The 24,788-nt window shown below is 43.7% G+C and overlaps 1 protein-coding gene and 1 long non-coding RNA gene across 2 annotated transcripts in view; one reads left to right on the top strand and one right to left on the bottom strand.

Moving 5' to 3' along the window:
- The first annotated feature begins 7,203 nt into the window (after positions 1 to 7,203).
- On the top strand, positions 7,204 to 14,533 carry GMNC (geminin coiled-coil domain containing). Its single transcript, XM_061452143.1, has 3 exons — positions 7,204 to 10,078; positions 12,102 to 12,218; positions 13,778 to 14,533. Exons 1-3 carry the CDS (start codon positions 9,713 to 9,715, stop codon positions 14,411 to 14,413), a joined length of 1,119 nt encoding a protein of 372 aa, XP_061308127.1. The 5' UTR covers positions 7,204 to 9,712; the 3' UTR covers positions 14,414 to 14,533.
- Positions 14,534 to 19,306: 4,773 nt separating this feature from the next.
- Positions 19,307 to 24,788, bottom strand: part of LOC133268191 (uncharacterized) — a 35,467-nt gene continuing 29,985 nt past the window's right edge. The window contains exons 2-3 of the long non-coding RNA XR_009742982.1: positions 20,652 to 20,784; positions 19,307 to 20,414 (exon numbers count right to left, since the gene is read on the bottom strand). This is a non-coding gene — a long non-coding RNA (uncharacterized LOC133268191). The remainder of the gene's footprint in view (positions 20,415 to 20,651; positions 20,785 to 24,788) is intronic.

Here is a 24,788-nt window from a genome sequence, read left to right on the forward strand (position 1 = left end):
AGCAGCCAACCCAGAAATGAGCACTGTAGAGCCTTTCAGTTTCCCAGTGAAGTAGTTTGTTCCATGGGGTCACAGCTCCTTTCTGCCTGATGTACCAGTGTGCTTCCCCAGAACCTTCCTTGTAGGTTTGTATCTCCTAATACAACTGCTGATTACAGGGTGCTGCAGATTACAGGTAGGCCTAAATCCTATCACTGAACACAAGCTCCCTTGAAATGTGAGAAGTCACAAAACAACATCCAATAGCTAATAGTGGCATCCCAGATAAAATTAGTTAACTTCAGATGAACATGCTGCTTTTTAAACAAAGGTACACATTTCCACCTCTAAGAGGGAGGTCGGTGAAGGCTGACCAAAAAGGGTCCCAACATGCATGTCAGGAGACTACTGAGCTTCAGTGCTAGCCATGGATGACACACAAGTCATTGGGGGTTCTGTGGATGTCAAGAGATCACATTTCTGTCTGACTAGAAAGAGGAAAGGAAGATGAAATGGAAGCCATGGGAGCTTCTGGGCAAATCTATAGCTGCCATTTAAGTCTCTGTTCCTTCAAGTCACACCAGGAGGCTAGGACACAAGAACCTTGAGCCAAGAGAAAATGTCTCCTCTCTGAAGCCTACTCTGTTGCACTGTACTAACCTCTTCTTTCTTCCCCTGCTGTCCTATTACAGTTTGCAATGGAATTGTAAAAATACAGTAAGGCATCGATGAATCCTGCTCTCTCATCCAGCGGCAGTTAAAAACCAAAGACTTCTCTTGTTACTTATTCACTCCAAGGCCTTTTTACATTGCTTTGGCACAGTACAAGGCTACCAAGTGGATGTAAACCTCCCACCAACCCCTTTCACCTCCAGGATAGCATAAAATATAACGTGACCAAAAAAAATCCTGTTCACAGTTATTCTCCACTGCATATCACTGCTGCAAGGGAACCCACACTGCCACTGAAGTGTGTAAACTTTTGCTTAAAATTAAATTCCAGCAAAAATTCAGGGGAGAAAACAGCTCTAATGTGTTTTGAATGGAATTCTTCTTTTAAAAGGCTTTGGGATTTGGAAGACATTTACTCTTTTAATCCATTATATCAGAATCATTGACAAAATTACAATGAAACATTTTGTTCCTTCCTAAAAACAAAAACCAAAGAGGGGGTGAAAAAAAATCTCTCACAAAGAATTAAAAAGCATTCAGGTTTCATTCCAACGAGCTGGGCGTCAGGACCTCAGCATTCTTCAAGAAAAGAGATTATTGTCTCCGGCCAGCTCTGGTGTAAGCCTGCAAAATCCTCTGCCAATCTTTTAGATGAATTACCAGCCAACTAATTCCTTTCATCAACAGTTCATCGAACACTACCTACATGGACTAGGAGCTGGAAATTTTATGTATACAGACAGATCTGTTTCACTAGACTATCACCCTAGTGACTTACTGTTTTAACTCAACCTTTCAATAGTGTGCACAAAAATCCTGATGTCTTTCTCAGCTTCTGACAACAACATCCTTCACCTTCTGACCCCCGACACATTTCCACACATCCTACAATCTTTCTTTCATTATTGATTAGGGAAAGCAATGCCATACAGCTCTGCAATGGAGAGATGCCCTCTCATATATTTACTCAGATCAGAGATCCCTGCCAAAGCTCCCAACTGCCAGCCAAGAATGGAAAGTGCACAGCTCTACACCCAAAGAGAGATGGAGGGGAGCCAGACTACCAACTCCTGAGCACCAGCCAAGAGGAAAAGCACTATTAAATAGGTGAAGCCCAGTACATAGGTATCGGTAGCAGAGTGTATGCTCGAGAAGCTCACAGTACAGGTTACAAAGCAGCAGATGCTTACATCAGGGGCTGATTAGACACAGGGCCCCATTCAGCTCTGTATCTGGTCCCATGCAAATTCATCCTGATTTGGACGAAACCCGTGAGCTAAGCTTCTCTGGCAGGTCTCCCTGCAAAATAGTTTGACTTCAATAGAAAACACCATGGAGAAAAATATGGCTTTTCAGCACATCAGTCTTTCGCTCATAGAGTCAGCAATTGCCCCCAAACCATGACGGTCAACATTAATAACGCAGTCAAGAGAAACCGTTTTCAGCATCTGTTATTTAACCATGGGACTACCTCAGTGCATTTGTTTACACAACTGAATCACTATTCTGTGATGAAAAGCTTTCTTAGCTGCAGCGTGCCGACTCAGTTGGCTGGTAACCTCTGGATGGAGAAAAATCAATGTACAAGTGTGCTGACCAAGAATAAGCTTTGGTTCCAAAACAACATCAAGGTTTATGTTAAATATCCCATCCAATTAGCCCCTAAAACTCATGGAAAGCTTTCTGCTCACAATTAATATTCCTTCTGTGGAGCTCAGTGGTCACAGACAAGAACAAAGGGATGCATTTGACCAGGGGCTATGCAAGTACATTTTTTATTACAGCAGTGTGAAATCTAAGCAGGCACACCACTCCTGATTAACAGATGAGGAACTTAAACACAAAGACGCAGAGATCAGTTTGGGCCTATATAGTAAATAGGTGACATTCTGAAGTTTCAGACCTTATATTTAAGTGCTGCTATAAAACTGTAAAACATCAGACCCAGGAGGAGAACACACTTCTCCTCCACACACCAATCAGATTGCAATAGTAAGATTCCCACCTGAAGTTTCAAAGAGAAACTGTCATCCTGTTAAAAGCCAGACCCGAGATCCGTATCTCCTTAGGACCTCAATATTTTTTATGATACAATTCCAGCCACTCAAAAGGAAAGGGTAAGACACATGCCATACTTATGGACTAGGATGCATTCTGCGATGACATGCCCATAAACCAGTGCAATTGGTGTCCTCTTCAGACAGAGGATCAAATACCCAGTAGAATTAACAAAAACATTCAAAATAAAACCCCAGAATGATAAATAACATTAATACTACAATATTCTCACTCTTGATGGCATTCTGTAGTAGTGAATTCCATAAATAGTCTGTGCTACATAAACCCGTCACTTTCTCCATTTGTGCTTCCTTTTCCGATGATTCCTCATTACTGTGTCTGGGGGTATAATGAACTGCAATCTAGAGGGCTGTGAAAAAATAAAGTCACCCACACTGATGAAAGAGGTTTATCTACCAGAGGTGTGTTAAATGCTCCTCAGGCAGAAAAATAGAAATTACAAAATTTGTAATTACAAAACCAGACAAAACCAGCATTAGAGTGCTTCTATATCAAAATGGCAAGCACACAGGATAAAATGAAAAAGCTAAAATCCAAAAATGGCACAAACTCCCCATCTCTTCATGAATAAATTTAGATCAGAATTTAGAGTAATACTTTGAACATTTGAGGAGTAGGAAGCAGCAGTACCTGCGTCACAAGAGAAAGCACTGGAGGTCTGGCATTGAAGTTTTTGAACCGACTGCCTAACTAAAGTAGAAGATGGGACAAGACAACCCAGAAGTCCCTTCTAGTCCTAGATTTTCATGAGTAATTATTTGTGCTTTACCTAGCAGATTTCCCTTTGAAGAAGGAATCTTCTGTCCTTTGAGAAACAATAGTTTCATCCATAGGACAGAATCAAGCTTAGCTGTTAAAGGAACAGGAGTAATGACAGATGGGTGAGCACCCTTGCACACAATACATGGCACACAAATTATTCAACCATACTCCTTACATATTTCATCTACAAGGATATTCTAGGGTCACTACTTATGTATAAAACAAACCTCTTCAGGCATATCAGAAGACAGCTGCAAATCTACGGAACTCCATTTTCACAAGAAAATATGATGTGATTTTAACATGATAGACCAATTCAAAATTAATCATGTCCAATAAACACTATCTCTTCAAAATCTTAATGGCTGCATGGGGAGATAATGAGTTCCTTGCACAGTTGCTACCCAGAGGATAAATGTGGAAGATGACCACAGATCTGAAGGAGTATAATTTCTCAGCACCCTGAACGCTCTAAGACATTTTCTAAAACCCCACAAATAGTTTCAAAGCAACTCAAGATTAAATGGATGTGACAGATTGCGACAGATACTAATTTCTATCTACACTGTTTAATTTGAGCCTACATAGTATCACACACACAAATCCAAGAGGCAACATTCAGTACTCAAATTAAGTTTCCAGATCACCCTATTACCCTTTTCCATACTGCTACTAAAACACAACTTATTTCCTTGAAAAAAACAACTCTTTTCTGAACAGACTATTGAGCACTAATAATACCAAATTCTCTTCTAGATGTCCATGAGGCATAAATCTCGTCCAGTGTATAACAGAAAACACAGGAACAAAATCACATATACTTAACTACATCGCATGCCTTCACTGCAGGCTAGAAGAAAACACTGAAGTCACCATGAGAATCACACCAAGGTAGGATGTCCTCTATCCATTGACTCACCACTCTTGCAGTGAGAAATTGCAGTTAAACCCAGAAGGGTCTAGTATAGTTTTTCCAGCTTTAAGTCATTTTTTTCTTTGCTCCTTAATACCTCTGAAACTCCACAGTAGACAGTGTCAGCATAAGAAAGCTGGAGCCCAACAGCATTGAAGACCAAGTTTGACTGACTGCATTTCACAGCAAATGAAGTCCACAGGTGTATTTACTGCCAGCTGGCAGCGATTTCAGAACTAGTAACTGGTGTGACAGAGTGACAGAAAAGGTAAACATTACCCTAAAATGTACTAGGAAAAGATAAAAGAAATAAAGATTGGCCAGTACTTTTCTCTAAAACATTAGTGCACTACACAGCAAATCCAGTAACTTTGGTCATCCATCGGAAAAACAGGTTAATGTCAGGTGAAATATTCTCTGAGATGGGTTCCTGTAGTCCTTACATTAGGGAAGATTGAAAAAGAATCTGCCTTTTTTTGACCTACAAAGCAAAGGAAAAGACAATATGTGATTTCAAGGCTAAATGCTAGAGGGAGAAGTATCTAAAGTAAAACAAGAGTTTGGCACAATGCCAAAAGGGATTATACCTGCTATGAATACATTCAGACTGGAAACTAGAAAGTGTCTAGCTGTCAGAGCTCAGAGTATGGTGTAGCCTCACAGTAGGAATAACAGAAGGAAAATAACCTAATTAGTTTTAAGAGGGAGACTGAAAAGTTTAAGAATATCTCAACAGCAGGGGACTGGATTTGGGAAGTGCCTTATAGTCCTGCATTCAAGCAGGAAGACTATCAGAGAAAACCAGAACCTGTATCTGCATGAATTTCCATTCAGAAACATTCTTGCAAATTAGTCTCATCAAATTTAACTAATCACACCTTTAGATCACAAATGTTATTAGAGATTTATGCAAGTGGCAGTTACCTGTGTGTGCCAGACTATGGATTAATATCTGCAGTTATTAAGTAAGCCTCTATTTTACCACTGATATACAATCTTTCTTAAGAGGGGTAAGAAGCAATGCAACAGCAATATGGCAGGGTAAGTGAAGATTTGGGGTGGGTTTGGACCCCTGTGCCAGTGTTAGCATGAAAAGTAACACATTGTACTAAGTCTGGTATAAAAGTTGAATTAAACTATTTGTAAATATTATTTTTCTTCTGTGTGCCATCTCTTCTGACAGCCAGTTCACAACGGTTGAAATGCAATTTTAGAGCCATTTCTACATAAAAATAAGTCAAACAAAAAAATCCAAGTTTGATATTTGGTTGGTTTAGGGTGGGTTTTTTTTAATCTGAAGGATTAGCTTCACCACTGTCATTTAAACATGAAAAATCATTGACGTGACAAAAGAAACATAGGTACAAAGAACACATGGGAATTGACACACTGCAGTGCATGTTATGGTGTTCTCCACCTTCAGAAAGGAGCTCCTGTAACACTGAAATGAAATCCTATCTCCACTGAAGCAGTACTGTAGTCTTGATATATATTTCATCCCTGAACTTTATTTCCAATGAAAGTGCATCAATAACTGTAATAAGTAAGAGTTCTGAGAGGAGCTGACTCTGATGAACAGGAAAAGAATTAGGAGATGGTTGTTACTTGGGTTTGTTTTACACTACGCATGATGTGCAATTGCTACTATGATTTGAAGACCTACCATTGTGTGTGACATCCATGCATGACTTTGCAAAATTAACTATCCTACATAAGCAGCATTTGTCTTTCCTTGATAGGGACCCAAAAGTTAAGTCCCTGAACCTACAGGGTTCATGCCCTCTGATCTGGTGGCCTTTTACCCATGTGCCTTCTTTCACTCCCCAACACAGAAACCACGGTACAGTGAGCTGACATGAATTCCTTGAGTTCAGTAATCAAAGCTGTCTCAAAACCCAAACCAACATGGTACCAACTGTGCAAAAGCAACAATGGAGTGACCACAGGGTTTTTTTCATACCTGCTTTCACTCCAAGAGTATGCCCATACTCCTCCCACCACATCTCAGAGGCAAACAGCATGCCTGAGCATACAGTTCTCTGCCAAGAGGAAGCAGAGAGAAAGCCACCAGCATTGTACCAGGCAAAGGGCCCTGTCTAGGAGCAGCCAGGAGCCAGCAATGCTTCTCTCCACGCCCACATCCACACAAAGCGGGAAGGAAACCTTGCCCACACATTGTCCCTCCCTAAATGTGTTGCTTAGATGCTCAACTCTGCTTTCTCTGCAGGTAACCTCTGTCCCCTGACACACAAGCGATGAGATGATCCAGGGGTGCTATAAGGGGCAGCCTGGCACTCACCAGGCCTCCCCACTGCTCCTGCCTATCCCCAGGGGATGCCAGCAGCGGGACCATGAGTCCAGGAAACGAGAGGCACAGGGAATGCACGGCCCAGGCGGGACGGACGCTTCGGACTGTCCCCTCCCCGCGGTCACCATCCCCTCCTGCGGCGGGCGCGGTGTGATGACGTCGCAGGGGCCGCTCGCCTCCCCCAATGGCCGGGCCCAGCGCTCCCGCGCCTCTGAGGCAGTTCCAAGATGGCCGCTGTGTCGGGAAGTCAGAGCCCGAGGCCGCGGTGTCAGGATGGGCTTTCTGGTCTGGGAGGGTGCCGTGCGGGCCTTGCATCTTTCAGGGGGTTGCTCCGGGCTCAGAGGGCTTCTGCCGCCTACGCCGGGTTGACTGCCTCACCGCACAACGTTACAGAGGCTGCCCGGCCCAGAGCCTCTGCTGCCAGCGACGGCGCCTCGGGGCTGTGGCCTCCCCCGGGCCTTTCCTGGTGGTATACTGACCCTCAACGGTAGCAGTGCTTGCGTGGAGTGTGTACCCTGGGTGAGGGAGTCACCGCTGCCACAGCACCCAGGAAAGCACCCTGAGACAGCCCAGTAAGGGGCAAAGGGACTAAACCAAGCCAAGGATGCCTGTGCTGGGGCTTGGCATTTGCTGAGTTTCATGGAGCTTGTGTTTCATGCTAGCCAACAAGTGCCCCCCTATGCTCCATGCAGGAGACAGATTGGCAGCTGGAGAGTATAGGTTATCACAGCAGTTGTCAAATGTACTGCACAATGCTGGTGTTTGAAGAGCTAAAGGGTGACATAAAGCTGGGTGCAGTGTGTGGAGCATGAGCCCTTTCTAAAATGTCTCTGTTGGAAAAAATGTAATGCAAAGGGAGATGGCACTGATTTAATTTGGTATAGCTGCAAGTGTACTTTGGGCAGCAACCTAGGAAAATACTCCAGTAACAATGGAAGGTAAATGGCCCTCTTGGTTTGTATTGTCCCTGAGCCTTGCTAATGAAGTAACAACACTGAACATCCTCTGAGAGAGAAATAAAAGACCATCCCATATGCCAGCACGGCCTGCCTTCGGCCCGGCCTCACCCTTGGCTGGCTGTGGATTGTGTCCGCAGGCAGGTCAGGTTACCTCCTTGTATAGCCCTTGCCATGGCAGGAGGCAGGATCATGGCTGAACAATTGCTCTGCTGTTAGATTCAGTCCCACCATCCCCTACACTATTAAAAAATGGACCCTTAGTGAAGAGTTGTTTAGATTTTATTTATTTCCCTGAGAAAAAACACAAGCCTATCTATGGATTTTAATTGCTATGGAGATCTGATGCGAATTAGAGGTAACTTTATGCAGACAATCTACATCTTTCATTCACTTGCATATGGCTTTTGCAACATTACCCTTTATGATAGTAAATCTGTCAAAGCATTTATATCCTGAGATATTTTTCTGGAAGCCTGGGGCTTGACAGGAGACCAGTTCCAACATTGTGAGACATTTGCGGGAACTTGTTGCAGACTGTATTGTTCTGAAACTTGCACTTTCTTCCTCAGAACTGTCCACAGAAGTGCTCTGAATCCTATTTGCATCCACACACTCCTGGGAAGCTGTGGAAAACCCACTCTCTTAGCCAGGCATATTGGACAAACTTGCTTCTTCCTGCTGGATTTTACAAGCGCAGACAAAGCTTGAAAACAAAACAAAAAATTCATCAGTAACACCAGCAGCCCTTCTCTGAACATGTGGGATGCTTCCCTGGATCCCTGCTCATTTCCTGGAGGGAAACTCAGACACACCACTTCAGGGCTGTCCTGAAGTGTGTGGAGGGTTTTATTTTTCCTCTCTCTCTCCTTCTTTTCTTTTCCCTCCTTCCTTGTGTTGATTTGTGGGGCCAGAATGACTTTGATTTCAGCAAGTTTGCTGTTTATTCACGTCACAAGTTTGACAGCTTTACACCAAATCAGATTGCTGGGTTTCAGGAGAGCTCTGAGGCGTCACTGGGAGCTCCTTTAGATTAAACTCGCCTCCGTGGTTTCCCCCCTCTCCCCCTCCTTCAGAGCCATTTAAACCTCTCTGGGGCTTTAACAGAAACGTGCTTCCAAGACCTGCATTTCATTCTGCCACTAACATGGTAAGTGCTCTTTGCATTTCTCTCGACCTGTAGGCAGGAAAGGAGAAGATGGTCTCTTCGCCTTGTGGGCTTGCACTAGGTTTTATGCCTTCTTTAAGATGGTGAAGGAAGACGGTTCTCCTCTACCTGCAAGAGCAGTTTCTGCTGCTGTGCCTTCCCATGGGTGAGCAGATTCCCTGCTTGAGGTTCCAGGCTCTGCCGTTGCCTTGCAGAGACTTAGAGCTGGTGCAGATCGGGTTTATTGGGAGAAGGGAAAAGGGTGAATCCAGAGACAATTCAGGGTTTGCCACTGTACGGGCTAGGACTCCTGCAGAACTGCAGGGGCAGAAGAGAGTACGAGCAGCCTTGGAGGTGACACTGCTGGCTTTGTGCTGCTTCAAAACTGAATCAAGCCCCTAAGGTGGGAGGAACGCCCTGGCCAAGGACAGCCTGGGTCCTCCCTTCCTCTTAAACCCACTCAGGACCGTAGTATTTCCCAAGGGATTGCAGGAAACTCAGCCACCTTCCTGGCATACCTTTAATTGGAGCCCCTCTGTGGCGGGGGTCTCCGGCGGGGGGAGCACTGCCCAACGCCCAGCGGAGGCAGCAGGGAGATACGGTGCCACCGGGCGGAGGGTGAGGGGGGAGAGCGGGCAGCCTGGTCAGGGCTGGGAGCTCCCGCGCCTGGCAGAGGCAGCCGGGGCTGCGGGGCTGTCCTGCGGCAGGTACCAGAGCAAACCCCGGCTGGGACAGGAGCAGGCGGAGAGCAGGGACCAGCCCGCAGCGCAGGGGTGCCTCTCGCCGGGATGCGGTGGGGCAGGAACGGGGCTGACACCGCCTCCCCTCGGGGCCCGCTGCAGCCCGGGGGCTGGCCGGGCGGGAGGGGATAACAGTCTGCCGAGCGCCCCATCGCCATGGTCCATTGCCTCCACAGAGCACCGGCCGGCCGTGCCCGGAGCCAGGGTTCGCCGGGGTCCCGGGCTGCGCCTGCCCCTGGTCTGTCCCAGCTGGTGTTTCCAAGGAGACCTGGGCTGCCGCCTGCACCGCGGAGCCGCCCCCGAGCCGGGGCCGGGGGGAAACGCCGGGTGAGTGCGCTCCCGCCGCCGGGAAGGGGGGTGGGCCCGGCCACGGCCCCGCTGCCGGGCTGGGAGAGGAAGTGGGAGCGGGCTAACCCCTCGGTGTGCTCCGCTCCAGGGCAGTTCTGCAGCTCTCAGCTCGGTGCTCAGGACGCGGCATGGCAGGGAGACCAGCTGTCCTCCCAGCTCTACAGGAACAAACAGGTAAAGGCTCCGCGCCCCCCAGAAACTTCACTTTCACCCCACGAGGTTCATGAACTTTGTGTTATGTATTGCACCTTCTGGGTTGGTTTATGGCATCTCTCACTGGTACAGATAGAGGAAACGGTGGCAAACTGCTTTTATGTTGGTGGGTTTTGTAGAAAGTATTTGTCCTGCAAGGGGTTGGTTCCCTGTTCATCCTAACAGAATATTGCACCAGCTGCCTTGGCAGTAGAGAGGACCCAGGGGCATGACCAGGGAGAACCTCAGGTTCTGATGATGCAGAGCCTTATGCTGTTGACAAAAAAATACATGGTGCGTGTCCTCCTGAGTCCTGACAAATGATTCCACCAGAATTACCTACTGATATGAATGATCAACGTTTTTGACCAACAAACATTTCCTTGTTTACTTTGTTTTCTCTTTTCTTGCCTTTTTTTTTTTTCTTGTAAATCCCATCAAGGGGAAAGGAGAAACTCTGAACAGTCCTGGATGAAGGAACCCCAGAAAGATCACTCCAAGTATCTGAAATCATAGAATCATAGGATAGTTAGGATTGGAAAGTACCTTAAGATTATCAAGTTCCAACCCCCCTGCCATGGGCAGTGACACCTCACACTAAACCATGTTACCCAAGGCTGTGTCCAACCTGGCCTTGAACACCTCCAGGGATGGAGCATTCACAGCTTCCCTGGGCAGCCTATTCTAGTGTCTCACCACCCTCACAGTAAAGAACTTCTTCCTGATATCCAATCTAAACTTCCCCTGTTTAAGTTTGAACCTGTTACCCCTTGTCCTGTCACTACCTAATGAAGAGTCCCTCCCCAACATCCTTATAGGCCCCCTTCAGATACTGGAAGGCTGCTATGAGGTCTCCACACAGCCTTCTCTTCTCCAGGCTGAACAGCCCCAAGTTTCTCAGCCTGGAGAAGTTTCTCAGTTTCATACGGGAGGTGCTCCAGTCCCCTGATCATCCTCGTGGCCCTCCTCTGGACTTGTTCCAACAGTTCCAAGTTCTTTTTATGTTGAGAACACCAGAACTGCACACAATACTCCAAGTGAGGTCTCATGAGAGCAGAGTAGAGGGGCAGGATCACCTCCTTCAACCTGCTGGTCACACTCCTTTTGATGCAGCCAAGATACGGTTGGCTTTCTGGGCTGCGATTGTGAAATGACATTTTAACACAGTGGAGTTGATAGAGTTCATTTACTAACTTCAAGGTCCCTGGAATCTATCCCTAGTTCCAGGCATCAGTGTATTTCTTCCTTTGGCTCTACCTCAGTCATTTAAAGCTCTGCTTTTCAGCCTGTGGTCAGCAGGTGCCTGAGATCCTTGGCAGAAGATTCTTTGTCCCTCTGAAGGAGTCTTCAGAACTATGATCAGGAGGCAAAAATCTCTCTGCATATACATAGAACTTCCCATAAAAAAGTGTCAGGTGTAGACAAATCAAAACCTACCTGTTCAGCTCTTGGGACCAGGGATTATTGCAGCTCTATACTTGTGCTGGGACTGGCACAGTAGAGCCTAGGATTGAAGAGGTCACTGGGTACTTCTGTATCATAAAGAATGGCAGCTGCATTTTCCTTCTGCACACTACTGCCATAAATTGTTAGCCTGCAGTTCCACCTTCTCCTTTTCCCTACCAGCCAACGATAAATTGGAATGAGAGTGGTGCAAAGGGATGCTTACTGCTGCTCTGGAGATCTGGTAGCTGCTGCCATGCCCATATTGGTTTCTGGCTGTTCACAGGGCTACCTGTAATTCTTGTCTGTTATTATTCCGTGGTTACTTTTTTTTTTTTTCAGACTAATCTCAAACACTCACTAAAGAATAAAAGAAGTCAAAAGTCAAAAGTGGAAAGTGAACAGTTGTGCCACTTAGTTTTACAGAGACAAGAGGCTGGAAGGCTAGGTTGAGTTCACAAAGCAAACACCCAGATCATCAAATCCAAGCAGCCTGCACCATAGGGCAATTGCTATTAAGTTACAGAGTCAACATCTATTCATCAATATCTCTGTTTCACAGCTTCAAGATACTTTGCTTCAGAAGGAAGAGGAACTTGCTAGGTTACATGAAGAAAATAATAACCTCCGACAATACCTGAATTCTGCCCTGATTAAGTGTTTAGAAGAAAAAGCCAAGGTATTGTGTCCAAACCTGTTGTATAGACATGTGCAAAAGAAACAGGTTGAATAGGTTGAAACAGGCACATGCTATTAAAATACATGTAAAGTCTGAGAGTGTAGTCAACCTGCAGTGTGAGATCTGTTTAACTTCATAGAGCTGCCAAATTGCTAGTCATGGATCTAAGGTGACAGTTTCCCCCAGGAATGGCATCATATCAATTGTGGAGACAGTATAGCCCATGGCATAATTAAGTTTAGTTAATGAGTAAGTTAGCTATAAGTAAGTTAAGTTTATAAGCAAGGCAAAAGTTATCCTATCTAACCTTCTTTTTCAGTGAAAAATTCAAATTTGAACATATATTTCTCTAATGTGTCCATTTTGTCAATTACCCCTTTTGATAAGGATTATTTTTTTTATGTTTTGGATGCTTTCTGGTTTATGTTTTATTTTGTCATCTTCAATGATACATTTTATTTATTTACATTAGAGTACTGATCTTCTAATGGTTTCAAAGTTATTTAATTAAAAAGTTGTGTGGGTTTTGGTTTTGGTTTGGGTTTTTTTTCTTTCTTTAAGATGAAATACCAAATTAAGCACTTCAGGTTGGATGAAACATTTTGTTAAACTAAGTGTGAATAGGTTGGGGTTTTTATTAAATATTTTGATTCTCTCTTTCTAGTCCAGAAGATAATTGTTTCTTGTTGGTTTAAAGAAATTTTTTGCTATTCCAGCCTCATGAAACTGAACTATTTATTATTTCCTCAGCTCTGTAGATTGTGCATGAAGTAAAAAAGCCTGTAAAAAAATAGCAGACTTTCCTTTTCCATCCTGTTCTGTGTTGACAGTGTGGCATGTCCTTCCATGCCAAAACCTGGCTCCTGGCAGTAGAAAATGTCTCCTTCACTGGGCACAGCAGGCAGATATGGACACCCCTCTATGTCATGTGGAGGAGGGTCCAGAATGAAACCATCACAGGAAGTGTCTGAGCAATGAATTCATGAGATGGTGGGGAAGCTTCCTTGTTGTTCCTGCCTTCCTTTGACTGTCCTTGGATGCCTGAAGGGCCCTTGTTCTGGGATAATGACAACCGAGGTGGATTAATGGGCTTAAGCCACTCAGTCTGCTGCTCTGAGCACTCCTTGGCCAGGATCAAACCTGCCCCAATATGACTTACCTTCATATCCTCCCTTTGTGCCAGATTGCCACATTTCCCCCTCTTACCCTGCTCACCTGCCAAGTGCTGCTGGCAGCAGCAGCACAGAGGAGTGCCATACAGCCAGGCAGGAGCTCTCATTTCATGCTGTACTGAGTGAGAATGCGATCAAAGCACAGGCCTTGTTGACATTGTCAGATTCTTTCTCAAGGACTTGACTGTTGCAGAGACTGTAAGACACAAAATAGTCATATCCATATGTTCCACAGGGTGGAAGAAAAAGTATCTTTTGTAAGAACAGTAGTAACAGTCTTGCCCATCTAAAAGCCAAGATCAGAAACATGTTGCTTCCAGATAACTGGAAATTCAGATTTCAATCTTCTGTCTCACCTTTATTTTATTTTTTTTTTTTCCCTGATAGAAACTGCTTTCCTGCCATGGCCAAAAAAACTGTGCTATTCTTAAAAGCACCAAGAGGAAATTAAAAGAGTACCACTGCTTTGCTCCTCAAGAATCTCCTCATGCTTCCAAAGCCAGAAGGAGCCTCTTTAATGAATTCACTGCCTGTGAAGAGCAAGCCAGCCCTGCTGTAGACAGCTGGGTCTTGCAGACTTTAGGATTAAAAGATGTGAACACCATTGATGAAACTTCAGCTAACTACAGTGCCCTCTCCTCAGACCTTGGAAAAGACATGTACTGCCTAAGCGCTGGTGAAGCAACAGACTATGACCACAGTGAAGGAGCATCAGCAGCATATAGCTGCAGCCACCTGCCTTCAGCTAACAACAGCACCCATCCATGCAGTGAGGACTTCCTTCCTCAGTTTTCTTCAGCAGAATGTGTCTCATCCGTGCCAAGCATTTCCTCCCTCCCAGCCTATGGGTTGCCTTATTTGACTGCCAATTTGTCACCCAACAAAACAGAAATGGCCTTCACAACATCACTAAGTCCTCACCGCAATGTGAGAACACACACCTTCCACCAAGGACAAGCCTTTGTGTGCAGGGATGATGATGGAGGATGGAGATTCACCTGGGTGCCCAAGCAGGCTGAATAATGCACCTGCACTGAGGGTCAGCCGTAGGGGATGAAGAAGACAGACACTTAATCTTGTGCTTGAGACAGATTCATGCATCAAAAATGAGCCCTTCTGGGCTCTGATACATGCTCCTCTGTCATGTACTGTACTGGATATTTCTTTACGTACATGTCATATACGTGTACTCCTCATTCCCTTCCAGATACTTACAGGTGTGGTTTGATATTGCACTTGGACAATTATCTGCCCCAGGCCAGATGTACACTTCTCTTGTGCCTCTGTTGAGATACCTGGTTTTACTTGTTTCATGTTTTTTCTATCATCAGATACTCCTTGTTAACTGGTAGTTAACAAGGTTGGAGTGCTTTCAGCTTTGAAGATTGAAAGCATTTGGGGAATACAGTTTGGAAATGGCATTTTTCTCAGATATCCACAGATGACAAAGGAGGCGTAGGTTGAGGATCAGCAGTTTCTAAGTGATTTATGTCTCTCCTGGCTACACAGATTGCCTTGGATTAAGGCAGTCACGGGTGTTTTTAATGTGCTACACTAGGCTGACCTACCTGCAGTCGCATGGTGCTGTCACATTCTTTGATGATGCCTTAAAATGAACAGGATTTCTTCTATTGCCTGAAGGCTACTTAATTACAAGTGATTCAGCAAGTTCAGGGGATTTTCTTAAAGTGTGATCAAGAGATTAAAGTTTACTGCATTGTGCTTTAAAGGTATTTTACCTGTCAGATAAAAGGAGTTTAAATTTGAGCCCTGGAACAGGAACTGGAATTGGAAATTCTGTAATAACACTATCACCACCGGCCAAGTCCCTGGCCCAGTATATTTGTGGGAGAAATTGTCTCATCTGTGGATAATGTACACTTAGAGCTCTTCTTTCTTCTGTGAAGGATTCATTCCTGTTGTCTCCAACATCCCGCTAATATTTTGATGGATTTTAGTCTGTGTTTATCTGCCTAATCACGAAGGATTTTGGAAGCCCTCATGAAAGAGAACCACTCCTGGGTTCATAAGCAATTTCTGTGGCTCCAGTGGGGCTTTTTTTACAATATCGAGAGCTGCCTTGTGAAACCAGAGATTTTCTTTCTAGGGAACAACTTCTTGACCTTTTTGTCCTGATCTCTGAGATCACACACAGATCTATCTGCAATCAACATCAGCCCAGAGTCAGGGCTACTTCTTGCTCCTCCCATAACCACACACTTCTATGGGAATGTTTCTTCTGATTGGGGAGGCAGTATTGCTTGGAGGCAGAGTGAGCATTTCAGAACCACAGCCTTCAACACCAGCTCTTCCCTACCCATGTCTCTGCCAGGCAGTGGTGGGCTGAAGCTAAGACCACTGCTAGCTTGAGAATGCTTTAAAAACCTCTGCAGAGAAGGTGCTCTAGCACTGTGCAGGACTTGAGTTTTAGTAACACTACTAATGATATGAAGTTAACTGACATGAAGTAAACTCACTAGTAATGTTTTATGTTACCTTTGTTCTCTGCTTTAAAGTAGTTTGATGCCTAAGTATTGGAAATACAATGATTTGGTTATTTTTCCTTTCAGAATTGTCCCAGGGACATTAAGGAAGTACTTAAGTAAAAATTATTGTAATAGAGGATTTCCTTCAAGTGGCTTATTTTCCTATAGAAAACTGGATATTTCTTTATTTTTAGAGGATAAAAATATCTCCTGAATAGCCTCCTGTGCCTTAGAATTACAGTATTTGGGATTCTGCATTTAATACATATTTAATATAGAAACTATACTTAATATGGAATTGCAATATTTGGGATTCTATATATAATATTTAGATTCCCTAGAAGACTTTTAAATAAACAAATTCTGTATTTCTGGGTAGTTACTTTAAAGTCAGTTATGGGGCAGACTTCCAGAATAGGCAATTTGAAAGGATTGATTGTAGGCATTATTGCACTGGATATAAAAAAAAACCTCACAAAACCAAACAAACAAAACCAATGCACATAGAATAAATGCAAGTATTTGAAGGTTTTGTTGTGATCAATAAAAATGTGGGCAGCTGATAAAGACTGGTCAGACAAGACCACTGTTTCTATAGTACTTTTCAGCTTTTCAATCAGAAGAAAAATCCTGTCCTACAAACAGCTAATTTATTTCTCAAAGCACTTCTTTTCTATTAATCTTCCCATGCCCTACTATATAAGATAGCATTGAAGAAAATACTCCTGTCACTGGAATGTATATTGATGCATGTGGTAGTGTAGAAAATGCTTGACTTTAACATGGATACCTGATAGGAGACCCTGGAGAGCATGGTGCGTGGGATGAACAGCATGCCAGGAGTAGGCAGTGTGGCCAGAAGATTACACCCAGCACAGCTATAGATGCCACATCTTTCAAAACAGCTGTAGAATATAAGCAGAGGAAGATCTGTTTGTGTTTTCTATCACTTTTGAGTGCTATTACTTATGTTTTTCAATGCTATGAAGTCAGCAGCAGTAATAAGTACATTTGTCCTATCATTTTTATACCACTGCATGCAGGAACTTCCCCTGCAGAGAGCCAGGACAAAAGTGCCAGATCTTTGGTACAATCTCAAAGGGATTTCAGTAGGAACAAAGTGATGCTTGAACCTTCACCGGCCTTTTGTAAAGGGATGACTAAGCCCCTTCTCTCATAGAAAATAAGTTATTAAAAAAATAGTATTTCATGAGTTATTATGAAGAACAACAGAAACAAGCCATTCTATGTCTAACACCAACCCACAGCAAGCAAGTTAGCCCCAAGGTGAGGAATGAGACTCTTCTGCTTTTTAGTTTCTCTGTAATGTTCCTGATAAGTTCAGTAGTGCAATTCTCACTGAGGACAAATCCCAGTGACCAAACCATTCATTTAGAAAAATATTGCTCCTAATGCCAGAAGCAAGCTTTTACTCAGCATACCACACTCTAAAACCACCTGGTTCTTCTGAAAATCCCGCATCCATGCAGATATAACAGATGTGGAAATCTTACGGTAGATTGCAGACAAATGGTGGGATATAGAGGATGATTACTGCCTGGGCTGGTGCTGGTTTGACATGTTGATTTGACATGCTCTGTCCCTGTGACTTCCTTGAGCCTGAAAGCAGTAAAGCTGCTTTAATAAGGCACTGCTTCCAGCTCATTTGCCTTTACCTCCCAGAAGGGCCTATGACCTTAGGTGCAGGCTGGGGCTGCAGCAGCAAAACTGCTACTAACTTGATACTAGTGAGCCTGAATCTAGCTCCTCAGTGTGTAGGCGCACAGTAGACGCACCCTACACTGAACTTTTAAAAGTCAGCCATGAAACTGGAGCCTAAACACGCCTTTTTTTTTTTCCTTCATAAAATAAAATCTGGAAATGCTTATTTGCTTTTAATTACTGTCCAGTTTGCACAGTTTTTTGGCCTGCAAAGACATGGGGGAGGAGATCTTGCCTGTCCAAAGCCTAAAGTAGGTTTCAAGATGGAGATTCAGTCCTGATTTGTGCCTGATGCTTCCTGTTTGTCCTTTTGTATCCCACTCTCAGTACTAAAACAGAGCTAAAGCCGCCCTGCTGCTCATGGAAAGTGTGAGGTAAAGCCCAGGGAAGCCTATGTCACATAACCATGCCACAGAAGTAGCTAGACCTCAATAGGAATGAAAACAAAAAGTGAAATACAGTTCTTCACAAAGCCATCACAACTAGGTAGCCAGGGGATTGTAGAGATAAAGAGTTTCAGCTTAGTACTGTACTTCTAACTTCAAAAACAAGTTAAGCAGCTGGAATAGAAGAGCAGGAGGTAGAAGTTCTGAGTTCCAATATTGCCTCTGGTATTACATTTTGTTTCTGTACTTTGGTTTCTATGGAACCCACCACTAGACCAGTTCATAGCAATTTAACCAGAAAACATGATTCTTGCTGCTGCAAATTGTGTGAGAAGTTCCCTTTTACCAAGGATCAGTACCAGGCTCATATACCTCCAGGATGGCGAAGTACTACTTGAATGGCCCAGGGGCCCTAGGAAGTTCTTTGAGCAGCAGTGAACTTCATTGTCTGTAAATATCTACCTGGTATTAACATATTTGTTTTATTTTTTTATTTGACATTTGTTTGCCTTATCATGTGAATGCAACACATGCAGCTGCACACCTTAAAACAATCCATGTTTTTAGAAAGACATGCTAGTAGAAATGGAAGTTAATTTAACACTTAATATGTTGACATTCATGATTTTTGTGACTAAAAAGGCCATGATTACATGTAAATGTCAATCTTACCAGTGGCATTATATCTAATAAAACTTAACATCTAATTGATGCAATTATTTCTGCCCACTTCAGCATCTATTAAAAAATGCAGCTGTTTCTCAGCACCATACCTGGCACCTACACACCTCTCCAGAGGCTTGAAAGGGACCTTTATTTCTTGCAAGCACAGGCATCCATCCACACAAGGAGGTACAATGTGTGGTCATAATATAACAGAGGTAAAGATGTAACAGCCACAGGAATGCTCATTTCAGGCTTGCATAGCATATTGCAGTGATCCATTATTGTTTTAACTTAGAAATAGATCCCATGCTACAAAAATACTAGGACAGTTATTGTGTATTTCTTCTGTTACTTTTGCAACATCAGTTTCTCTTACTTAATAGACATATACCTTCTTAATTAGGCAGATGAGCATCCTGATTCATCATAGTACTCTGAGTACTTCTAATTATGACTCTGAAATGTTGAACTGTAAAATAACACTAAGGTGTTGTGTAAAGAAACTGAAGATGAGAGAGAAAACAAGTAAAGACTTCATATCTCTATTTAGTCAGCTATATTTGACCACAGAAGTAAAGCTGTGCTACTGCACTTTCTTTTCTGATCACAGCCAGGTTTATTAGTTAACCATGCATCAACTGGGACCAGAGAAATCCCTTTTTCATTGGACTGTTTATTGCTTATTAAAAGATACAAAGTGAGCCTTCCTTAATCTCTTTTGCCCTCCTCTGAAAGCCGTAACAACTATACTAGATGATTCAGAAGCACTCTGGCTTGTTGCCAGGTAGCTGACATCCAGTCAGAAAGAGACAGCAGTCTATAAATAATTTGTAGAATAAGCTGTGATTCACCTAAAATGCCACCTCTCCAGTCATTCCTCCACGTCATTAGTTGTGCATCATTAAATTATTTCAAGGCTAAGTATTTACATGCAGTGCAGCCCAAGAAATCAGTATAATAATGGTGCATGAGCAACAGACTATAAAAACAGTAGTGCATGAAGACATAGGAGGTCTGAGGTCCTTATTTTTCCCCGATTTGTTAAAATATCCCACTCTCAAACTGTAGCTGTAATAGGGGTACGGTTAGCTGAAACTCCCAAGAACTGCCTCAGAAGCTGTCAAAGAACACTCTCTAAATATTCATTTACTAAACAGTGTTTGCACATATAACATCTTGCAACACCACATTATTCCTTGTTAATGATCACAGAACACAGGGTCGGAAACTGGGAGTGTGGAACTGTATGACACTTTCAGAGGTACAATACATGTCACCAGATGAGCTGGAATGCAGGCCAGGAATCCTAGCTCACAGCTGTGCAGACTGAAGGCCTGAAGCACTGCAGGCTGAAGCACATCAGAGAGCCAACATGCACAGTCAATGCCCAAAATGTGCCACCGTCACCTCAGCTGTGCAAATAGCAGCAGCCAGGCCCCAGGCCCCAGTGATGCCCACTGGCGAGGCAGAGCCCAAAGCTCTCAGAGCTCAGGGGCTCAGCTGCGGCCCCGCCTCGGGGCTCTGGCCAGGGTGCTGAAGTGGCCGCGGCGCCCCGGCTCACGAGAGCAGTGCGGGCGCGAAGGTGCGAGAGCACCAGGGCGGGCGAGCGAGCAAGCGTCCCCCAGTACAGAGAGATCCTGCGACATCGGAACCGAACTAAGGTGGGCAGAACATCTTTGTTCCGTTACCAGCACTAGAAAGACCCTGTCACACATGATGGCCTTTGGTTAGAAGAATGACCTTTCTTAAATCTCGAAGTAATATCTGCTTGATGACATGAGTGGGGTTAAGTAACAGGAGAGAAATACTGTGTGCCCAGGACTGTAACCCTGGTAAACATAACCGACAGTTTATAGGTACAAACTGTGCAGGGCTTCTCTGTCCAGGCTACAAGGTAGCTGGGTCACAGGCAGGCGCATTTAAGAGGCTGCATGAATGGCCAAGTACCCTACTACATATCATTGGAAGCAGAGAAACTGTAAACTGGAAAGTTCCCTCTACCAGTCATGAACTGCAGTTTATTCCAGATACAGAAGGAAGATATCAACTGCCTCTCATCTAGGTCAGAGAATCCAAGAAATCCCCAAGACCTTTGAGCAGTAACATCCTTTGTAACCTCTGAAGCCTTGCATGTCTGTTGAGTGTAAAGCTCCAGGTATTAAGCTTAATACTACAAAAACATTTATTACTAAAGAATTAAAATAATCATTACTCTGTTACAGGATTATGTAGACTATTCAGATAGAGATATGGGTTCTATTATATTGGAAATTGTATTAAAAAATCTTAACTGCTCTGCAGTGAGTGTAATGAATTCTGTTTTCATTTCCACTGTCTAGGATCCCAAATAGTCTCCCTCTTTTCTAAAGAGGTTTTTTTTTAAATCACACTATTATAAGTGGGACTGAAACATATAGTGTTGCTCTTTTCCCCAACATTCACTCTGGAATTACATCATAGATCTGCTAAAATGATTTTCAGTAATCAAGAGATAGAAAATCATAAAAATTGTCTTGCTGCTGCTCTCCTCTTCATTGCCTGTCCAGTCCCATTCAAAACCCAGCAGTACAAAATTATCTGATAATTTCAAACAGTAATAAAAAAAAAAAATCTATGTCAATAGCAAGCTTTATAAGATTCAGTTTTTAAGAAAAGTTGACATCTGTTTTGGTTATAAAACCACACAGTTCCAAGGTAAAAGAAACTCCTCTAAGAAATACACACCCTGGCCAAACCTAAACAAAACCCAAACTTGACAATAGTGTAACCCAGGTCAGCTCAGTTCCAAGCTTCAAATATTACTGTAAAAAGATTTCAGCTCAATAGTACTCACTGTCAGTTATAGCTGTTGCACCTACTTTGAATTCCAGTTACCTCAGCTGGACAAAGAATTAATAAGTAGGAATGACAGGATTCCTTCTTGCTTCAGGAAACAGGGCTAATTTTGATTACTTATGGGTCATGAAATATTTAATGGTACCTTTCTGCATGTGAATGGAGAAGTCTTGATTTAATACTGGTAGGTATTGTTTAAACCTGCCAGCTTCAGTTTCCTTCAAAGATTGATATTAGCCTGGTATTTTTTCTTACCCAAAGCAACCAACAATACTGCTGTGTGCAAGATGTTGTGTACCTCCACAGTGATTGCTTCATTTCAACAAGAGTATTTTTCTGAAATGGTCATTTTTGTAATCTATAGAATTGAACTAACCCACTGAAATCAGCATGAGCTAGTACTACCCCTGAGAACAAAATGGAGCTGAAAGAGCTTTAAGTTTCTTCTTACTGAAAGATCTTTTATCAGAATGAAGTCTCATTACCTCAGTGGCCCTGTGGCCATTTCAGAAGTATATAAACATTTGCTACTTATCTGTTAGCCATTCAATTACTAAGATCTTGATACTGTGTAAATATTTAACTACAATAGAGGATATAAATCAGAGAAAGTGATTCTGTTTCATTCCACTGGTGGCAGTAAATCACAGGCTATTCAGACTACTGGGCTACACCCAAAGAACTGAGCTGTGAACACAAGCAGACATTATCTAAATTTTCCTGTAAAGCAAGTCCTAATTAATTCACAATTCATAGGGGGAAGACTCTGGAGCAGTATACCACAGACATTTTTACTGTATCAGCCAGGAAGGGAGAAGCTACCAGCATGCAACCTTTAGACTAGTTCTCCAGAAGATGTGACCAGAACACATGAAAGACCTGGAAAAACAGGTACAGTTGAGTTTGAGCCCCTGGACACTAATGACACAGGCAACAGAGAAAAGGATTGTCCAGTAAATTCTGGTCTTATTCAGTTTCTGGAATAGGCAATCAGGTCTGAGTATAATTAGAGGCAACATGATGAAACACAAGACCAGTGAGCCCCCAAGACTCAGGTTTCCATGCTATAACAAAGGTTCACAGGAGCCACAACTGGAACAGTAGTTTTGTGCTGCTACTCCAGAGATATGGTGCTGGGCTCCACATCACAACAGGGGCATGAGTTTTATTGTACCTCACACCCTAAATGCACCGCCAATTGAAAGTCAAAGTCTCCTAGAACACGTTCTCTTCTACAAAAGTAATAATTGCAAATGTGTAGGCTTATGCTCAGCTTTAGCAACTGCCACCAAGAGCTGAGCCACCATCACCATTCCCCAGCAAGCTTTCCCTGCAGTACCCTTTTTTGCTTTCTGTTGTACAAATATTTGTGCCAGACCTGGGGCCAGGACTATGGGTCACACTGCCCCACTTTTAAGAGGTACCTAATACTATCGTTGGGCAGTGCTCTCTGTCAGGACTTTATCCTCACATCCTCATTTCTGCATGTGTCATCCTCTGCCATCAAAACACTTCAGCCAGAGAAACAATTAGTGTCACCCCAGTATCTTGCAGAGCCTTGCTGCAGCCTGGAAAGGGACACCAAGGAGCCAACAAATCAGCCATCTTCAGAATCTAGAATAGAAATAAGAGGCTCCTCCCAGAAAAGCATGTCCTACCAGCAGCATGTTGCTCCAGGGCACCTCACTCAGGGCCTCTGCTTACCGTTTGTTTCACTCTGGAATAGGCACTTCAACAGAAACAAGGCTTCCTCACAAAAAATGAGAAATGGGGTTATTTCCATTTTTTTATGGCTTGGGGTTTATCCTCCCTGCTTGCAGGATCCTTCATCTCGCCAGTGCCACCTGGTGGGCCCTGGCTCTACGTGTCTGCACCCATGAGGAGGAAAAGGAGGGTGCACCCAGAAGGCCTGGAACAACGGAAATCTTCTGCAAGAGAGCATGGCTGCAGATGTGGTAGGTGCAACCCCACTTTTCTTCAAAACCTGTCCAAGCTGCATGGCCTCCCTTGGGGCTGCTTCACGATGGAAGTTAATCTGCTTCTGCAAGGTCTGATTAGAAAGAAAATTCCCTTTGCCTGACCTCCTTTTCCACTTGGCCCACGTGCAGGTACAAGTTTAGCAAGTGCCTGCAAGCCCCAGTGCATACAAACAAGCCTTGTGGAGCATTATATTTTGGTTTTCTCTACCCCTCTTATGGCCTCCCCTGGCTAAAGTCAAAGAAACACTGAAAGCATCCAAGTAAATCAGTCTATTGCATTTTCTCATCAGCTTAAAATGCTCCCCTTGGTGCCAAAAAAATGACAATTCTCTGCAGAACCAGGCCTGCAGGATGGTTGTATTGAAGCTATTTCTTTTTGCCTTGCCTTCTTGAAAAGCATGTTGGCAAGGGAACATGTCTCCAAACTCCCAAGACCAGTGCACCGTACTGAGCACACAAAAATATATGCATGCACATGACAGAGTGCAGAGGGTGACCCAGCATGGATTTGCTTCATGGACACTCGTCTCCTGCCATGGTCATCCTAAGACAGATCAAATTCATTGCACCATAACTGACAGCTTCTAAATAAAAACCTGTCAGAAGACAGGAGCCCAAATGAGTTTGCATGTTAGCCACTCGGAAGGACAAGGCTGAACACCAACCTTTAGGGCTGAGTGAGTCACAGCAGCCAGAGCCCTGGGCTGATTACAATGATGCATGGGCTTGAGCAGAGGGGAGAGATGCTGCAGCATGACTGGGGCAGTGGGAGTTCCTAGGATGACACAGCTGCTCCTTAGTACAGATTGGAGCAAAGAAGCAAACCCAGTGCTCCCAGCAACCATGCACTCACTGCAGTGCTGCAGTCTTCTGTTCCTGCATCTGAGCAGTTAACCCTTCACAACTATTTCTGTCACTAGAAAAGCTCAGGCTGCCTATGACTAACCACAGCCCTTCACTCTGCTCTCCTCATCCAGGCAACAGGCACACATGCAGCAACAGGGAGCAAAAAGAAAAGAGGAGAGCAAGAACTGGGTTATCTATTGATGGAAACAACCAGTATTTATCATAATAATTTGTAATATATTGTTTGAGTAATTTAAACCCTCCTGTAAAAGGAAAAAAAGCATAGTATGAACATCAGTAAGAGGAAGGAATTAATTGAGAAATTGCTTAGGAATAGTTCAGAAGCACATGTTTACAGCAGTTTGTACAGGGAAGTTTTAGAAGGTTAGAACAGAAATGAAATAACCTTGCTCTGGCTGTTGCCTGAAACCAAGTCAGGAGAGATAACATGTGCAAAGGGAAGCAGCAGTCAAAGGTG

Source organism: Pezoporus flaviventris, unplaced genomic scaffold (assembly GCF_033815535.1).
Source record: "Pezoporus flaviventris isolate CSIRO_AGI_PZ_B2104156 unplaced genomic scaffold, CSIRO_AGI_Pfla_v1 ptg000013l, whole genome shotgun sequence".
NCBI lineage: Eukaryota > Metazoa > Chordata > Aves > Psittaciformes > Psittacidae > Pezoporus > Pezoporus flaviventris.